The sequence below is a fragment of the Pristiophorus japonicus genome, chromosome 11 (genome assembly GCF_044704955.1).
Source record: "Pristiophorus japonicus isolate sPriJap1 chromosome 11, sPriJap1.hap1, whole genome shotgun sequence".
Taxonomy (NCBI): domain Eukaryota; kingdom Metazoa; phylum Chordata; class Chondrichthyes; family Pristiophoridae; genus Pristiophorus; species Pristiophorus japonicus.
The window spans coordinates 62,489,409-62,509,398 of NC_091987.1; the positions used below are offsets into that span (position 1 = coordinate 62,489,409).

At 45.8% G+C, this 19,990-nt stretch overlaps 1 protein-coding gene across 1 annotated transcript in view; it reads right to left on the minus strand.

Moving 5' to 3' along the window:
- The window catches only part of efhc2 (EF-hand domain (C-terminal) containing 2), a 193,963-nt gene that overhangs the window by 46,968 nt on the left and 127,005 nt on the right, over positions 1-19,990 (minus strand). Inside the window, exon 11 of the mRNA XM_070892930.1 lies at positions 16,859-16,992. Coding sequence (XP_070749031.1) covers positions 16,859-16,992 — 134 coding nt within the window. The remainder of the gene's footprint in view (positions 1-16,858; positions 16,993-19,990) is intronic.

Sequence of the window (19,990 nt, forward strand, 5' to 3'; positions counted from 1 at the left end):
ACTACCATTGAAAGTTGAGAAACATTCAGTTAATGTGAATGAGGAGCAATCAGTCTAAGAAATGAATGTGAAACTCTTTTAGAGTCTACCTGCAAAACATAAACATTAAACTGTGCCACCCGACCTGGGTGACACACCAGACATTTACAAGGCCCTTTTTTTTCCTTTTTTTGGTTTTTTTTTGTGTTTTTCTTTTTTTTTGGGCACTAAAATCACAATTTTTCCGGTGCCCCCTATAAAAGGGAAGGGGACACTAAAAAACACCGGCAATTAAAACAAATTAAACTTTAAAACGTAAAATCAAATTAAAATTTGGTTGCCGGGCGTGATGATGCACTCCAGTCCCTCCGGTGCCCACCTCTCGCGGAAGGCCGCGAGCGTACCGGTGGACACCGCGTGCTCCATCTCCAAGGACACCCTGGACCGGATGGAAATGAATGTGAAAGCTTGACAGGAAGCTTTCAGGTGAGGGGAATTTTCCTTATTGTGTGACATGACCGCAGCTGTTTATCCAGAATTTCTGTGGCTCTTCTGCCGAAGTTATGGTAAACAAGTGGAAGAATCCCCATGGAAACTACCTTTACCCGACCATCATCTAGTCCAGAATGTAAGCAATAATACAGAAATTAATTCTGAAGTCTATATGGTCAAACAGACATTACTTTGCAGAGACATTTGTCAAAAGGTCTGCAACGATTTCTTATGATCATATCTACCCCCTTAGTCTACCAACTAACTTACTTGTTCCTAATCTACTACTCCTACAAGGTGTACCCTGAGTGAAATGAAGTTGAGTGTTAGGTGGCTGGGAATGTTCTCCTGAAGCCTTAGAGTTCTGAGTTGACTCATTTCAGTAAAGCTGATGGAACAGTGTCAATGGGTGCCATGCCCATGTCTGATGCTCCATGATTGGAGGAGCTTTAAGGAAGCAAGGTCATTACAACTCTCCAGAGACACTCTGACAACTCCTCCACTGGTGTTGGGTATAAGCAGTCAATTGTTGGTGGCATCACATGCTGAATAATCAGGTCTTGCAAGCCCTGTAAAAAGGAAGACTTGCATTTATATAGTGCCTTTCACGACCACCTCAAAGCGCTTTACAGCCAATGAAGTACTTTTGGAGTGTAGTCACTGTTGTAATGTGGGAAACGCGGCATCCAATTTGTGCACGGCAAGCACCCACAAACAACAATGTGATAATGACCAGATAATCTGTCTTTTGTTATGTTGATTGATGGATAAATATTGGCCAGGACACTGGTAATAGCTCCCCTGCTCTTCTTCGAAATAGTGCTATGAGATCTTTTACATCCACCTGAGAGCAAATGGGGCCTCGGTTTAATGTCTCATCCGAAAGATGGCACTTCCGATAGTGCAGCACTACCCTGGAGTGTCAGCCTAGATCTATGTGCTCAAGTCCCTGGAGTGGGACTTGAACCCACAACTTTCTGACTCAGGGGTGAGTGTGCTACCCACTGAGCCACAGCTGACACCGAAAAGTGTCCTGTTGAAAGCATCCACTGCATCACTGTTTCGGAAATTGAATGTGATGCAGATAAAGAGGGGTGGAAGGTACACAGAAAGAAGAGGATGTGTCCCCAGAAACTCTTCCTGGCATTGAAGCCGCAGAATCTGGACTATCACCCTCTCTGTAGATTGCGAGAAACTTCCTGCAATGGATTGCAGGTGCAGGTAACGGTCTCCTCCCTGTAAGGATTGCACACTTTTACAGAAGGCACAGGAAGAGGCCACAAACTAAAATGATTTAACACAAGCTTTTGGGATTGACTGGACAAAAGGAGAAAAAAGCGCCAGCCTAAGGCAGGTAGTGACTCATCACCAATTAAAAACAACCTCTGCGGTCGAGAGCCAGACCTATTTATGCATAGAAACAAAGGGATTGATACAATTCATAAAAACCCACAGATGAGCCCCTGGATTGAGTGGCTGGAGGCGGAAAAAACAATTCCCTCTAGAGACTACAAATCTGCAAGAAACCAGGGCAACAAAAGACCCTACAAGGCGTACATTTTTGGAGAACGGGGTACTTAAGATAAGGAGTTATCTTTTGCCCTGTAGACTCCGTGTGCAAATTGGGGCCATCCAGGCCCATCATCACAGTCAGTCAAACGGATCACCACAAACAACGATTCGATCCAGACACATTAATCGAACCTCAGCTCAGTGGGCGTTTTATTCAGCAGCTCGGAGCGAACGAAAAGAAAATGGAATGAAAACGGAAGAAACGGAAGAGAATGACCAGAAGAGGGAACTTCGAAGAGGAACAACCGATCACAGAACCACCGACCACGAACCTACAATCTACGGTTACAGCAACTAACTGGACGGGTGATTGTATGTCTTCGGTCAATTCTCTCAGAAGTCTTGTTCTGTAGTTTTTAGTTAGTTTTGCATAATAAAACTGACAGCTGGGTTAAGCCTAAATTTTGCGCCACGTGTAGTCCGTTTTCCTGCAATTCCTGAGGTCTACGAATCAAGGTAGAGTGTAAAACGAACACCCTACATCCCACTTGTCCATCATCTCAATTATATTATTTTTATTTATTCATGGGATGTGGGCATCGTAGGCAAAACCAACATTTAGTGCCCATCCCTAATTGCCCTTGAGAAGATGGTGGTGAGGTGCCTTCTTGAACTGTTCGTGAGGTGAAGGTACACCCACAGTGCTGTTAGGGAGGGAGTTCCACGTTTTTGAACTAGCGACGATGAAGGAACGGCAATATATTTCCAAGTCAGGATGGTGTGTGACTTGCGGGGTGGTGTTTCCTTGTTCTTCTAGGTGGTAGAGGTCGTAGGTTTGGGAGGTGCTGTCAAAGAAGCCTTTATGAGTTGTTGCAGTGCATCTTGTAGATGGTACACACTGCAGCCACAGTGCACCGGTGGTGGAGACTGAGAATGTTTAAGGTGGTGGATGGGGTGCCAATCAAGTGGGCTGCCTTGTCCTGGATGGTGTTGAGCTTCTTGAGTATTGCTGGAGCTGCACTCATCCAGGCAAGTGCCATGTAAAAAGACTTGAAAGACTTGGGGCTGGATTTTCAGCTCATTTACGCCTCGGTTAGTGCCCCAGCGGGGCGTTAAACGCTGTTATGCCGGGCGTTCAAGATTTAGCGCCCGGCCGGAAGATTTGGCTATTGGTTAGCGCCGGCACAAAAACTTACCGTCCCGCCCTCTGTTTTTAGTGTGATGATGACATCAATTGTCGTGCAGCACTGCGCTAGCGCCCCGATGGAACATTCGGGCTTAACGCCTCATTTAATGCCCGCCCCAGGAAACGCCTGAAAAGAACAGGCGGTCCCAGGGTGCGGCAGGCGGTATTGGCAGCATTTTTAAATGGAGGGATGAGGATCCTACATCGCAGATTATATTGACTACAACGGTTCCGCACATAACGCTGCCTGAAGCTCCAACTTGCAAACTTCACTTTTATCTGCCATTATAGTGCCCTTACAACTTCAGCGAGAAAATTTAATGGGACCATTACTAGTTCATCAGCATATCATGCTCCATGCTATTGCTAGAGTCAAGCTAGAGGAAGGGATCTTGGCCATGTCAGCCCACGGATGAGGAAAGCCCAAAGACATCCGGGGAGGAGGGCTTACCCCCAGGTTTACAGGCACCAACGCTCAGACAGCTCTCTGAGGAGCAGTGTGTGAAAAGGCTGCGCTTCTGAAAGGAGGTGCTGACAGAGATATGCCATCTCCTACAGGCAGATCGTACCTGCACCGCTCTGGAGGCAGCCTTCAATACTCCCCTCAATAGGTATCCAAATTCATTATGGAGTACTGCATGTTGCACAGCTTGGCCATCATGAGGGGCCAGGCATTGCCACTGGGGATTGCATGCCCACCTCAGGAGGAGAAGGACGACGAAGAGGAGCCTGGCGAGGTCCCCATTGGATAGCCACCCAATACATAGGGGAGGCAGCGTGGAGATGCTACTGGCTCTCCTAAATGGAGGAAACTGAGGGATGCAGCTAATACTGGCACGCAATGTGCCCCCATAAAAGCACATCTCCGGTGAACATTGGAATGATGCACAAGACACAAATGGCAAATTATGAGTCATAAATGTTATTGCAACAAAGTCACAAAAACTCCCCCCACCAAAATAAAACCAAATAATATATAATGTTATGTTGCAGGGCAGTAAACAACAATGAAACTTCTTTACAGCTGCAAGTTTTGGCTCCGGCGCACAAAGTCCGTTGTGTAACACCTGACTTAACGCCAACGCTCCTCCAACTTACAATTTTCACCGAAACTCACAGTCAAAGGCGCAAACTATTTTCAGGCGCTAGCTTTAATGCCTCGCCGCGATTAACGCCCCAAAATCCAAAAAAAACAAAATCCAGCCCTTGGATTTATATAGCGCCTTTCATGTCCACCGGACATCTCAAAGTGCTTTACAGTCAATTAAGTACTTTTGGAGTGTAGTCACTGTTGTAATGTAGGAAACGCGGCAGCCAATTTTCACACTGCAAGCTCCCACAAACAGCAATGTGATAATGACCAGATAATCTGTTTTTTTGTTATGTTGATTAATGGATAAATATTAGCCAGGACACTGGTTGAAATGCTTTGGGGAGTCAGGGGGTGAGTCACTTGCCGCAGAATACTCAACCTCTGACCTGGGTGGAGGGTGGCCAAGACTGGGAATTAAACATACAGGGGTATCTGACGATTCGGAAAGATAGACAAGAAGGGAAAGGAGGTGGGGTAGCTCTGTTAATAAAGGATGATATCAGGGCAGTTGTGATAGACGATATTGGCTCGAATGAACAAAATGTTGAATCATTGTGGGTGGAGATTAAAGATAGTAAGGGGAAAAAGTCACTGGTGGGCGTAGTTTATATGCCCCCAAATAATAACTTCACAGTGGGGCGGACAATAATCAAGGGAATAATGGAGGCATGTGAAAAAGGAACGGCAGTAGTCATGGGGGATTTTAACCTACATATCGATTATCGATTGGTCAACTCAAATCGCACGGGGTAGCCTGGAGGAGGAATTCATAGAATGCATACGGGATTGTTTCTTAGAACAGTATGTTACAGAACCTACAAGGGAGCAAGCTATCTTAGATCTGGTCCTGTGTAATGAGACGGGAAAAATAAACGATCTCCTAGTAAAAGATCCTCTCGGAATGAGTGATCACAGTATGGTTGAATTTGTAATACAGATTGAGGGTGAGGAAGTTGTGTCAGAAACGAGCGTACTATGCATAAACAAAGGGGACTACAGTGGGATGAGGGCAGAGTTGGCTAAAGTAGACTGGAAACACAAACTAAACGGTGGCACAATTGAGGAACAGTGGAGGACTTTAAAGGAGCTCTTTCATAGTGCGCAACAAAAATATATTCCAGTGACAAAGAACGGCGGTAAGAGAAGGGATAACCAGCTGTGGATAACCAAGGAAATAAAGGAGAGTATCAAATCAAAGACCAATGCATATAAGGTGGCCAAGGTTAGTGGGAAACTAGAAGATTGGGCAAATTTTAAACAACAGCAAAGAATGACTAAAAAAGCAATAAAGAAAGGAAAGATAGATTACGACGGTAAACTTGCGCAAAACATAAAAACAGATGGTAAGAGCTTTTACAGATATATAAAACGGAAAAGAGTGACTATAGTAAATGTTGGTCCCTTAGAAGATGAGAAGGGGGATTTAATAATGGGAAATGTGGAAATGGCTGAGACCTTAAACAAGTATTTTGCTTCGGTCTTCACAGTGGAAGACACAAAAACCATGCCAAAAATTGCTGGTCACAGGAATGTGGGAAGGGAGGACCTTAAGACAATCACTATCACTAGGGGGGTAGTGCTGGACAGGCTAATGGGACTCAAGGTAGACAAGTCCCCTGGTCCTGATGAAATGCATCCCAGGGTATTAAAAGAGATGGCGGAAGTTATAGCAGATGCATTCGTTATAATCTACCAAAATTCTCTGGACTCTGGGGAGGTACCAGCGGATTGGAAAGCAGCTAATATAACGCCTCTGTTTAAAAAAGGGGGCAGACAAAAGGCAGGTAACTATAGGCCGGTTAGTTTAACATCTGTAGTGGGGAAAATGCTTGAAACTATCATTAAGGAAGAAATAGCGGGACATCTAGGTAGGAATAGTGCAATCAAGCAGACGCAGCATGGATTCATGAAGGGGAAATCATGTTTAACTAATTTACTGGAATTCTTTGAGAATATAACGAGCATGGTGGATAGAGGTGTACCGATGGATGTGGTGTATTTAGATTTCCAAAAGGCATTCGATAAGGTGCCACACAAAAGATTACTGCAGAAGATAGAGGTACGCGGAGTCAGAGGAAATGTATTAGCATGGATAGAGAATTGGCTGGCGAACAGAAAGGAGAGAGTCGGGATAAATGGGTCCTTTTTGGGTTGGAAATCGGTGGTTAGTGGCGTGCCACAGGGATCGGTGCTGGGACCACAATTGTTTACAATATACATAGATGACCTGGAAGAGGGGACAAAGTGTAGTATAACAAAATTTGCAGATGACACAAAGATTAGTGGGAAAGCGGGTTGTGTAGAGGACATAGAGAGGCTGCAAAGAGATTTGGATAGGTTAAGCGAATGGGCTAAGGTTTGGCAGATGGAATACAATGTCGGAAAGTGTGAGGTCATCCACCTTGGAAAAAAAAACAGTAAAAGGGAATATTATTTGAATGGGGAGAAATTACAACATGCTGAGGTGCAGAGGGACCTGGGGGTCCTTGTGCATGAATCCCAAAAAGTTAGTTTGCAGGTGCAGCAGGTAATCAGGAAGGCAAATGAAATGTTGGCCTTCATTGCGAGAAGGATGGAGTACAAAAGCAGGGAGGTCCTGCTGCAACTGTATAGGGTATTGGTGAGGCCGCACCTGGAGTACTGCGTGTAGTTTTGGTCACCTTACTTAAGGAAGGATATACTGGCTTTGGAGGGGGTACAGAGATGATTCACTAGGTTGATTCCGGAGATGAGGGGGTTACCTTATGATGATAGATTGAGTAGACTGGGTCTTTACTCGTTGGAGTTCAGAAGGATGAGGGGTGACCTTATAGAAACATTTAAAATCATGAAAGGGATAGACAAGATAGAGGCAGAGAGGTTGTTTCCACTGGTAGGGGAGACTAGAACTAGGGGGCACATTCTCAAAATACGGGGGAGCCAATTTAAAACCGAGTTGAGAAGGAATTTCTTCTCCCAGAGGGTTGTGAATCTGTGGAATTCTCTGCCCAAGGAAGCAGTTGAGGCTAGCTCATTGAAGGTATTCAAGTCACAGATAGATAGATTTTTAACCAATAAGGGAATTAAGGGTTACGGGGAGAGGGCGGGTAAGTGGAGCTGAGTCCACGGCCAGATCAGCCATGATCTTATTGAATGGCGGAGCAGCCTCGAGGGGCTAGATGGCCTACTCCTGTTCCTAATTCTTATGTTCTTATGACCTGCTCTGATAGCCACAGTATTTACATGGCTGGTCCAGTTAAGTTTCCGCATAGAGGCCATCTCCACTGCCTCCGCAATACTCCCTAAACAAAGTTCTTTTGAAGACTAGGCTCCTGTGAGCTGGCCCCCAAGGCTTCTCAGCCAAATGCAGTAATTTCTCCACCCACCATGCAAAATTAACACTCTTGCCAACTTTCACTTCCATGTCCTCATGCTCACTAATGATATGCTGGTGAAAACCCTGCCAATTCTCTTACTGCTTCTTTCGAGTGGGTGAATATGGACCGCTGCTCGAGTAAGTGAGATGTAGTGATAGAGTTGGTGAGGATGGGACAGCAGTTATTGCTCTGGACATGCAGAGTCATCTCTGGAAGTGCATGGCACTGAGTGGCCAGCCTCTTCCTGCGAGGCACCCCCTATCATGTGGGAAACAGAAGAGATTGGTCATCTGTGCCGAGTGACATTCCTCCTAGAAGAAATAGAGACCGTGTAAGAGCATTGAAAAACTTTGAGAAAGCACATAAAGCTGACACTACCTATAATGAGCGTTTACCGACCTTCACTTATTAGCTTGCCTCCAACATCACCATGACCCACAGTCTTGTCTTTCCATCTTCCTATGGTGTCTAACATCTCCTTGTCATGTGGCCTCAGGCCCCTCCACTGGTTGCATTTCTCTGGTAATGGTTATGGGACAGATTATCATTTGGAGGGAGCGAATGCAGTATTGGAATTATATGAGCTGTATAGACACTTGCCCCATATGAGCACAGGCATCCCCTGATGATGAGAGGTTCAGGTGGATTGTCCCTTTAAAAGCAAAGTGTCCGTGATAAACGGCAGTAAACCTTATGAAAGGCAATGAGAGTTGACAGAGCGATTTTGAGTAAAGATGATGCTTATGTCTTTAGAGGTTGTGCTTTGCAGAAGTAAGTTTCCCTGACTGTCTGCTAACCTAAAGAAAGATGATAGAGCCTTAATTCATTTCCTTACCTATCAGCAGTACAGAATCTGGATTATGAAGGCAGATAAATCCCCAGGGCCTGATGATCTGCATCCCAGAGTACTAAAAGAGGTAGCCATGTGTTGTGTATGGAGAAAGAGTCAGACTGAACACTGTGAGCCCAAAGTAAAGTGTGACCTTAGTCTTTTATTACAGGTCGACAGAGTGCCTCTCCAACCTGTGAAGCCTTCTTAAATACCTGTGCTCCCAAGGGATTATGGGATCCCTTGGGACTCCAGGGGATAAGCCCTCTGGTGGCTGTACAAAGTAAATACAAGTCCACATATATAACAACACTCCCCTCCACCCCCAACGTCAATAGTGTAACTATTTACAATGTGAGTCGATCTGGGGCCCTTCTTGCCCTGGTTGATCGTCTCGATGTGAAAGCTGGTGTTGTTGAATCATTTGTTGGGCTCTTGCTGGGCTGCTGTGCTGCTGGCCTTGCTGGGCAGCCTGGTGTGTTGGGCCCTGCTGGGCTGCTGTGGATGATGGGTTCTGCTTCATGGTCAACCGTGGTGCCGATTGCCACTGGTGCGTATGTTGGGGGATCAAAAACGGTAGGGTCAAAGGTGGGTTGCTCAGGATAGTCCGTGAATCTGAGTTTGATTTGGTCCAAGTGTTTCCGGCGAATGAGTCCATTTGAAAGTTTGACCCGAAACACCCTGCTTCCCTCTTTGGCCATGACAGTGCTGCGAAGCCACTTGGGACCTTGTCCATAATTTATTACAAATACAGGATCACTGCTTTCAATCTCGCGTGACACATTTGCGCTATCATGGTATGCACTTTGTTGAAGCCGCCTGCTCTCAACCTGTTCATGTAGATCAGGGTGAACTAATGAGAGCCTTGTCTTAAGTGCTCTTTTCATGAGCAGTTCAGCAGTTGAGATCCCAGTGAGCAAGTGGGGTCTCATGCGGTAGCTAAGCAGAACTCAGGATAGGCGAGTCTGCAGTGAGCCTTCAGTTACCTTCTTCAAGCCTTGCTTGATGGTTTGCACTGCTCTCTCTGCCTGACCATTGGATGCTGGTTTAAACGGGGCAGATGTGACATGTTTGATCCCGTTACGGGTCATGAATTCTTTGAACTCAGTGCTGGTAAAACATGGCCCGTTGTACAACCACCAGACACATTTTACCCAAGAACAGGCCTGCATAGTCGACGTGTACCTAGACCACCGTTTGGAGGGCCAAGATCATAAACTTAGCGGCGCCTCCCTGGGTGCATTGCTTAACTGCGAGCATGTATTACATCTGTGAATGCAGAACTCTAAGTCCGCATCGATACCGGGCCACCACACATGGGATCTGGCTATCGCTTTCATCATTACGATGCCTGGGGGGGGTACTGTGGAGGTCATTGATGAAGGTGTCTCTGCCCTTCTTGGGGACCACCACTCGATTGCCCCACAGAAGGCAGTCTGCCTGTATAGACATTTCATCTTTGCGCCGCTGGAATGACTTTATCTCTTCCTGCATTTCCACTGGGACACTGGACCAGTTCCCGTGAAGCACACAGCTTTTGACTAGAGATAATAAGGGGTCCTGGCTTGTCCAGGTTTTGATCTGCCGGGTAGTGACGGGTGATTGCTCACGCTCAAATGCTTCCATAACCATGGCTAGATCTGCGGGCTGCACCATTTCCACCCCCGTGGTGGGCAATGGCAGCCTACTGAGAGCATCGGCGCAGTTTGCTGTGCCTGGCCTGTGGCGGATGGAGTAGTTGTATGCGGACAGCGTGAGTGCCCATCTCTGGATGCGGGCCGATGCGTTGGTATTTATCCCTTTACTCTCGGAAAACAAGGATATAAGTGCCTTATGGTCAGTTTCCAATTCGAATTTTAGCCCAAACAGGTATTGATGCATTTTCTTTACCCCATAGACACACGCTACCGCTTTTTTTTCAATCATGCTGTAGGCTCTCTCAGCCTTAGACAGACTCCTGGATGCATAAGCAACCGGTTGTAGTTTCCTGAAATCATTAGCTTGTTGCAATACACACCCAACGCCGTATGACGACACATCACATGCTAGTACCAAACGCTTACATGAATCATACAACACAAGCAATCTGTTTGAGCATAACAATTTCCTCGCTTTTACAAAGGCATTTTCTTGGCTTTTGCCCCAAACCCATTCGCCCCCTTTTCGTAGTAAGACATGTAGTGGTTCTAGCAGTGTGCTGAGACCCGGTAAGAAGTTACCAAAGTAGTTCAAGAGTCCCAAAAATGACCGCAGCTCCGTCAAGTTCTGTGGCCTCGATGCGTTCTCTATTGCCTCTGTCTTCGCGTTGGTGGGCCTGATGCCGTCCGCCGCAATCCTCCTTCCCAAGAACTCTCCTTCAGGTGCCAGGAAAACGCACTTCGTGTGTTTTAACCTGAGCCCCATGCGGTTGAGTCGACTAAGAATCTCCTTCAGATTCTGCAGGTGCTCGACTGTGTTCCGACCTGTGATCAAGATGTCATTCTGGAAGACCATGGTGTGCGGGACCGACTTCAGTGAACTTTCCATGTTTCTCTGGAATATCGCCGCCGCTGATCGGATTCCAAACGGGCATCTGTTATAAACAAAAAGACCCTTGTGCGTGTTGATGCAGGTGAGGGCCTTCGATGATTCCTCCAGTTCCTGCGTCATGTAGGCTGAAGTCAGATCCAGCTTCATGACCATCTTTCCTCCCGCCAGCGTTGCAAAGAGGTCATCGGCCTTTGGTAGTGGGTATCGGTCCTGCAGGGAGAAACGATTGATAGTTACTTTGTAATCACCACAGATTCTGACGGTGCCGTCTCCCTTGAGGACTGGGATAATAGGACTGGCCCACTCACTGAACTCAATCGGTGAAATGATGCCCTCTCTTTAAAGCCGGTCTAGCTCGATCTCTACCCTTTCTTTCATCATGTACGGTACTGCACTCGCCTTGTGATGGATGAGTCGCGCCCCTGGAATTAGGTGGATCTGCACTTTTGCTCCTTGAATTTCCCGATGCCTGGTTCGAACAGCGAAGGAAATTTGTTTAAGACCTGGGCACACGAAGTGTTGTCAGCGGGCGATAGCGCTAGGACGTCGTCCCAGTTCCAGCGTATCTTTCCCAACCAGTTCCTGCCGAGCAGCTGGGACCATCGCCCGGTACCACCCAGAGTGGTAGCTTGTGCACCGCTCCACCGTAGGAGACCTTTATGGTAGCACTGCCGATTACAGGAATCAGTTATTTTGTGTAAGTTCTTAGTTTCGTGCGAACTGGAGTTAAGACTGGCCTTGAGGCCTTGTTGCACCACAACCTTTCGAAAGTCTTTTTGCCCATGGTGGACTGGCTCGCGCCTGTGTCCAGCTCCATTGACACCGGGAGTCCATTTAGTTCAACATTCAGCATTATCGGGGGACAATTCGTGGTGAATGTGTGCATCCCATGTATCGCTGCCTCCTCTATCTGAGGCCCTAGTTCGTAGTGATCCTCCATGTATCTGTCATCCTCTGCAACATGGTGGTTTGCAGGGTTAACAGGCTTGGCAGCTCGCCTGCACACTCGTTGGAGGTGTCCCATTATTCCACAGCCCTTGCAAACGTACTCTTTGAATCGGCATGAATCGAAACTAAGATTACCCCCGCAGCGCCAACACAGTATTAATGGCCTTGCATTCATCACCCTTGATGGTGGACACTGAGTCTTCTGCGGACGTGTAGCTGCAGGTATGTGTGACCTGCCCTGTACGTTACGATTCGAAAACAACATCACTTTGTTCACAGTACTTGTATTAGCACTTGTGTGCTGAGAGATTTGCTTTGTTTTGTCACTGGTGGCAATGAATGCCTGGGCTATCGCTGTGGCCTTACTCAAGGTTGGGGACTCTACAGTCAAAAGTTTGCAAAGTATGGTTTCGTGGCCAATGCCAAGTACAAAAAAGTCTCCGAGCATGTGCTCCAAATGTCCTTCAAATTCGCAATGTCCTGCAAGGCGTCTGAGCTCGGCGACATAACTCGCCACTTCCTGGCCTTCAGATCTTTTGTAGGTGTAGAACCGGTACCTCGCCATCAGAACGCTTTCCTTCGGGTTCAAATGCTCTCGGACCAGTGTGCACAAATCGACGTACGATTTCTCCGTGGGTTTCGCTGGAGTGAGCAGATTCTTCATGAGGCCATTCGTTGGTGCCCACAGACGGTGAGGAGGGTCGCACATCGTTTGGCAGCACTCTCTTCCCCATCTAGCTCGTTGGCCATGAAGTATTGGTCGAGTCGCTCCACAAAAGTTTCCCAATCACATCCCTCCGAAAATTTCTCCAGGATGCCCACTGTTCTCTGCATCTTTGGGTTCGCTATCTGTATCTCATCGTCAGTTGTTGTGTATGGAGAAAGAATCAGACTGAACACTGTGAGCTCAAAGTAAAGTGTGACCTTAGTCTTTTATTGCAGGTCTCCAGAGTGCTTCTCCAACCTGTGAATCCTCCTTAAATACCTGTGCTCCCAAGGGATTATGGGATCCCTTGGGACTCCAGGGGATGAGCTCTCTGGTGGCGGTACAGAGTAAATACAATTCCACTTATATAACACCATGGAAATAGTAGATGCATTGGTTGTCATCTTCCAAAATTCTATAGATTATGGAACAGTTCCTGCAGATTGGAGGGTGGCAAATGTAACCCCACTATTTAAAAAAGGAGAGAGAAAACGGGGAACTACAGACCGGTTAGTCTAACATCAGTAGTAGGGAAAATGCTAGTCTACTATAAAGGATGTGATAACGGCACATTTAGATAATATCAACGGGATTAAACAAAGTCAACATGGATTTATGAAAGGAAAATCATGTTTGACAAATCTACTGGAGTTTTTTTGAGGATGTAACAGATAGGATAACGGAGAACCAGTGAATGTAGTGTATTTGGATTTTCAGAATTCTTTTGATAAAGTCCCACATAAGAGGTTAGTGTGCAAAATTAAAGCACATAGGATTGGGGGTAATGTATTGGCATAGATTGAAAATTGGTTAACTGACAGGAAACAGAGAGTAGGAATAAACAGGTCTTTTTCAGGATGGCGAGCATGACTAGTGGGGTACCACAGGGATCAGTGCTTGGGCCCCAGCTATTCACAATATATATAAATGATTTGGATGAGGGAATAAATGTAATATTTCTAAGTTTGCTGACGACACAAAACTAGGTGGGATTGTGAGTTGTGAGGAGGATGCAAAGACACTACAAGGCGATTTAGATAGGTTGAATGGGCAGACACATGGCAGATGCAGTATAGCGTGGATAAATGTGAAGTTTTCCACTTTGGTAGGAAAAACATAAGGACAAAGTATTATTTAAATGGCGATGGCTTGGGAAGTGTCGATGTACAGAGGGGCCTGGGTGTCCTTGTACACCAGTCACTGAAGGCAAACATGTAGGTGCAGCAAGCAGTTAGGAAGGTAAATGGTATGTTGGCCTTCATTGCAAGAGGATTTGAGAACAGGAGCAAGGATGTCTTACTACAGTTATACAGGGCCTTGGTGACACCGCATCTAGAGTATTGTGTGCAGTTTTGGTCTCCTTACCGAAGAAAAGATATACTTGCCATAGAGGGAGTGCAGCAAAGGTTCACCAGACTGATACCTGGGGTGGCAGGACTGTCGTATGAGGAGAGATTGGGTCAACTAAGCCTGTATTCACTAGAGTTTAGAAGAATGAAAGGGGATCTCATTGAAACATATAAAATTCTGATGACTGGATGCGGGGAGGATGTTTCCCCTGGCTGGGAAGTCTAGAACAAGGGGTCACAGTCTCAGGATACGGGGTAGGAAATTTAGGACCGAGATGAGGAGAAATTTTTTCACTCAAAGGGTGGTGAACCTGTGGAATTCTCTACCACAGAAGGCTGTGGAGGCTAAGTCACTGAATATATTTAAGATTTAAGAGGGAGATAGATAGATTTCTAGAAACAAAGGGCATCAAGGGGTATGGGGAAAAAGTGGGAATATGGTGTTGAGATAGAGGATCAGCCATGATCATATTGAATGGCGGCGCAGACTTGAAGGGCCAAATGGCCTACTTCTCCTATTTTCTATGTTTCTATGGATTGGCAATAGTATCTTGACGTACCTTAGCTGCCTTCCTGCACTGTGTGGCAGTTCTTGCAGTGCTGCAGGTTTCACTCTGTCCCTGCCACCTCTCTTAAATAAGCTGAATTATCCTCTTATGGGGCTTTCTGTCCTCATCTCCTAACAGTCCTCACTTCTGCCAAAAGGACCTCCATGGATGCATCTGAATATTTAGGAGTCTTGCAGTTGCTGATACCCCTATGGTTGCTGCTCTCTGTCATATTAGCCACGCCCATCCCTTGCTCTCCAATGAACACTAATGCCACTTTAGTGATGGATTCATGTGGTTGAGTGGTAGGCCCACACCACCGCTAACCTGCCAATTGGAAGAAAATCCAGTCCATCGTGTCTTTGCACAAGCTCTCAAGTGCACTCCTCCAGACTTTCCAAAGGTAGACTGAAACACTTTCGTGAGAAAAGGACAGATGTAAATCATTAAGCTTCCAAATTTGACAAAAAGAGAATGTGCAGAGTGACAAATGTAAAATAATAAAAATGCACAACATTACCCATATTACTGGGCTTGCTTAACTTTTCCTGGTCAGCCTTCTGATTCTGACTGGCTTTGGGATTGTGATTAAGAATATTGGTATAACACTCAAAAGTAGGTTGGTCTGGAATTGGAACAAGTCAATACCATCTCTTCCTCTTTTGATGATTTTCAAAGTGTCTCCTCCTTCTCTGAGTCTAACTCAAAATTAAAGGCTATGCATTCCAAGAAGGCTATTTTTCTGTTACATTCCACGTGCATGGTTATAATTTTGATTCGGGACGACAGAAGAAGGAACAGTTCATACTATTACAAACAATAATATTTCCAATTACTACTGAAAGCTATAATATGTATGATATTGGAAAACTGTCCTGAAGTCTAAAATTGAATAGATAGGAATATCCAGTCATTTGACTCATTTGATTCCCTGATGCATGATATATCCAGGAAAAAGTACAGGTTGGACCTCTCTGGTCTGGCACCCTTGGGTACTGACCGATGTCAGACCAGAGAATTTCCCGAACCACGGGAGGTCAACTGGTGACAACGCTGCTGACAACGACCCGGATGCGTTCTGCGCTTTCACTGTGCAGAAACCTACTGCGCAGCATGTAGTCGTCCAGAATCGCTCCGTTTTTTTAAATCCTCAGGCCCAGCTTCAGCACTTCAGTCAGCAGCCTGCCCTTCCCTTGCCTGGCCTGCTGACCTCAATGAACACCAACACCAATACCTCAAAAAACCACATACATACACAAAAGAAACTAGAGATCAGAGATAAAGTGGAGGACAAAGTCAAGGAGAGACACCGACCCTTACCCACGATCGTACTCCCGATGTCGTGTGTAAGCCGCGAGCAGAGCCTGACTGGTGGAAACGGCAGCCTCCTTGTACCGAGACACACCCCACCTCCCAGACCACGGCAGCACACACACTCACACACACACTGTGGTTCTTGCAGTGTGGAGTCTGCGATGGATCCTGAGACGGAGAATCAGAGCCTGCCTCCCTCACCAACCCCCCAGCCCACCCCCAGGCAGGTCAGAGCGCTTTGCATAATGCACAGAGAGAGAGAGAGAGAGAGAAACAGCTCCATCATGCAACATGTGTGCGCTCAGTATCTATGGCTCCCGCTCGCAGCCTGTGGGCGTGATCCTCAGCATCAGCAGAACCCGCACTGACTGACAGCCGCTCCAGCCAATCGCCGCAAACTCTCACTGACTGACAGCCGCATCAGCCAATTGCTGCACACACACACCGCAGTAGCAGCCCAGCCCAGCCAGCCCAGCCCACGCGCTGCAACACCGCTTAAAGGGGCAGTCCGCATCGGGACTGATGCCGGACCTGGGATATTTCCGGAATAAAGAGCCCCGGACTGGAGATGTACAACCTGTACAGGCCATTCCTTGTGGCTATAACACTAATCACGTAATGCCTCCTTCTTTGAAATTACTGACACCCAGATGCAAAATTGCATAAACATATGGGAGCACTATGGTAGTGAGACCCACTAAAATGCTCATGATAAAATCGTCCCTTTTAAAAAGGGCACTGAGGATTGTGATTTAAAATCAAAAATGGTTTGTCTAGAAATTTGCAAGTTGATACCACCTTTCCTTTCTGATGACTACTAAGGCGTTTTCTCCTCCGAGCCAGCATCAAACTCATTGAATCAATCTCTAATGCATTCCGGCAGCATTGCTGAGCTCCAAATGCTCATCAGTCTGCTTACTTGTCAGAATAAAAAGTGAATGATTGAAGTAAAATAGGTAAATGAATAATATGAGAAAACATTGTTGACTGATCCCAAATACACATCATGGAGCTCACCTGAACTCATCATAATTAATTATGCCAGTCCTGTGATGATCATGAGCTGTAAGCATCCTTTTTATTTCAAGGGAATGTAAATCACCAGTTGTTTTGAGCTTGGTCAGAATTGTGCAAATATTAGCCTTTTGGTACTAGTACAAGAGAAGTTAAACAAAAATAAATTTGAGGTTAAATCATGGATTAAAACAAAAAAAATAAAAATACAGTAAGCTAGAATAAACTGTTGCCAATATTAGAAAACAAACATTCAATGCATTTGTATTTCTGTCCATTATTTTCTGTCCAACAGAGCAGGCTCAAGGGGCCAAATGGTCTACTCCTGCTCCTATTTCTTATGTTCTTATTCCACTGGTTAATCCCTCTATTGAAGCAAGAACTAAAGTAATGATATACAGCCCTTGTGCTTGTCTGTTAATATCATTAACAGTAATTTTTAGGCCTAGAAACTCATGGCTGATATCATTAGTCGCCTATTATTCCTGATTCCCTTATTCAATCACATGCTCACATACATACACTGCATCTTACTGTGACAAGTTCTGTGGTGAATTTTCTCATTGTTTTCAGTGCATTAGTGATACTGAAAAACTTCTGGCAAGAAAACTTTAGTTCAAGCAATGTCCAGCGCTAATGCAGCTTGAAATAGCTTTGCCCGAGTTTCCTTGATCATTTTGGCCTGCTTGCAATACATTACGTTGGGCTTATTTACATATGTGTACCTATCAGCCAGTGGCACTATAGATGTGGGTTTTCTGTATTTACTTCCTTGTTCCACTCTGAGTCCTAAAGAATCTGGAAACTGATTGCAGATTTCTGCTGTTTGGAAATGTTTTTTCACTCCATTTTCTGATATTGTTTTTTTTCCTACTGAGATCTATACTAGATTTTCACTCCCTGCTACTGGAGCAAACCACCTTAGATTTTCAAAACCCTGATCTTTCCCCCTCCATGCACAGGCAGAGGAACTCAGGAACAGGTATGGCTTCGCCCTAGACATTCCACTTTATTCTATTATTATTATGGAGGAAGAATAGTACAGGGTGGAGGGAAGTAGAATGAGGCAGCATGCCAGATAAATGCAGCCCACCAGATATTAGCAGCCTAAAGAATTTACAGCCAGCACAGTTTCTTTAGGACCGCTCTCAGAAGCTCTGCATCAGAAGGATTTGCTTCTCAAAAGCTGCATTTGGATATCTCTATCATCTGTGCATGAAGATCTCAGGCCATGCTTGTCTGCCAGGAATGTGGCAATGAAGGTCACCACTGGCACCAACTTTAAAAGCTCAGGCTCCTTTCAAGGAGCCATGAGAGATCTCGACAACATAAGCCAGGAAGTAGTGGGGGCATGCATACGTAATGGGCGCAGATGCCCTATATAGCAGAGCATTCCACTTTAGAATTTGGAATTACAGATAGGCAACAAAGAGAAAGGGCTAATCAGTTCTATGGGGTTTTAGGGTTCCCCAAGGTACATGGTGCCATCAATGGCACCCACGTTGCATTGAAGGCACCCTCAGAGCTCCCCTTTACTTATGTTAACAGGAATAAATTATACTCTAAGAATGTGCAAATAGTTTGTAACACTACTAAGGGGGTCCTTCATGTCAACACCTGGTTTACAGAAAACTGCCATGGCACCTTCATCCTCTGGCATTCAGCACTCCGTGATCTCTTCAAGGAAGAAAACCATATCAACAGATGGCAACTGCCGATAATTTGTACCCCTTGCTGCCATGGCTGATGACCCTACACTGACTACCCGAACACAAGCAGAGAAGCGGAACAATGAAGCACATGCAGCTGCCAAGCTTGTTATTGAAAGGACCATTGGCAGCTGTTAGTGCATTTTTGCTGCCTAGATAGGTCAGGTGGAATTCTGCAATATGGCAATATGTTTCCAGAATTATGTGTCTTTCACAACTTTGCCTTCCAGGAGGGCTGCAGTTTGAGATGGCTGAAGAGGAGGCACTAGTTCTAGAGGATCTTGAGCTTCATGGAGAACATCACGCCAGCATCCACTCAGAAAAGTCATCGCTGACAGCTGAAAGGGGCATCAGAGGTCAGATACCCTCAGAAACCTTTTCTGCATGATCCAGTTTCCCTGGACACTATTGCTTGACTTCCTTCTCCCCTGTTTCCAAATAAAGAAATATTCCCTCAAACCAATACCCATCCAACCACATGATAACATATCATTATCCCTATTTGTCCCAAAATGATATTGCCGATAACATAGAAACATAGAAAATAGGTGCAGGAGTACGCCATTCGGCCCTTCGAGCCTGCACCGCCATTCAATGAGTTCATGGCTGAACATGCAACTTCAGTACCCCATTCCTGCTTTCTCGCTATACTCCTTGATCCCCCTAGTAGTAAGGACTACATCTAACTCCTTTTTGAATATATTTAGTGAATTGGCCTCAATAACTTCCTGTGGTAGAGAATTCCACAGGTTCACCAGTCTCTGGGTGAAGAAGTTTCTCCTCATCTCGGTCCTAAATGGCTTACCCCTTATTCTTAGACTGTGACCCCTGGTTATGGACTTCCCCAACAGTGGGAACATTCTTCCTGCATCTAACCTGTCTAAACCCATCAGAATTTTAAACGTTTCGATGAGATCCCCTCTCATTCTTCTGAACTCCAGTGAATACAAGTCCAGTTGATCCAGTCTTTCTTGATAGGTCAGTCCCGCCATCCCGGGAATCAGTCTGGTGAACCTTCGCTGCACTCCCTCAATAGCAAGAATGTCCTTCCTCAAGTTAGGAGACCAAAACTGTACACAATACTCCAGGTGTGGCCTCACCAAGGCCCTGTACAACTGTAGTAACACCTCCCTGCCCCTGTACTCAAATCCCCTCGCTATGAATGCCAACATGCCATTTGCTCTCTTAACCGCCTGCTGTACCTGCATGCCAACCTTCAATGACTGATGTACCATGACATCCAGGTCTCGTTGCACCTCCCCTTTTCCTAATCTGTCACCATTCAGATAATAGTCTGTCTCTCTGTTTTTACCACCAAAGTGGATAATCTCACATTTATCCACATTATACTTCATCTGCCATGCATTTGCCCACTCACCTAACCTATCCAAGTCACTCTGCAGCCTCATAGCATCCTCCTCGCAGC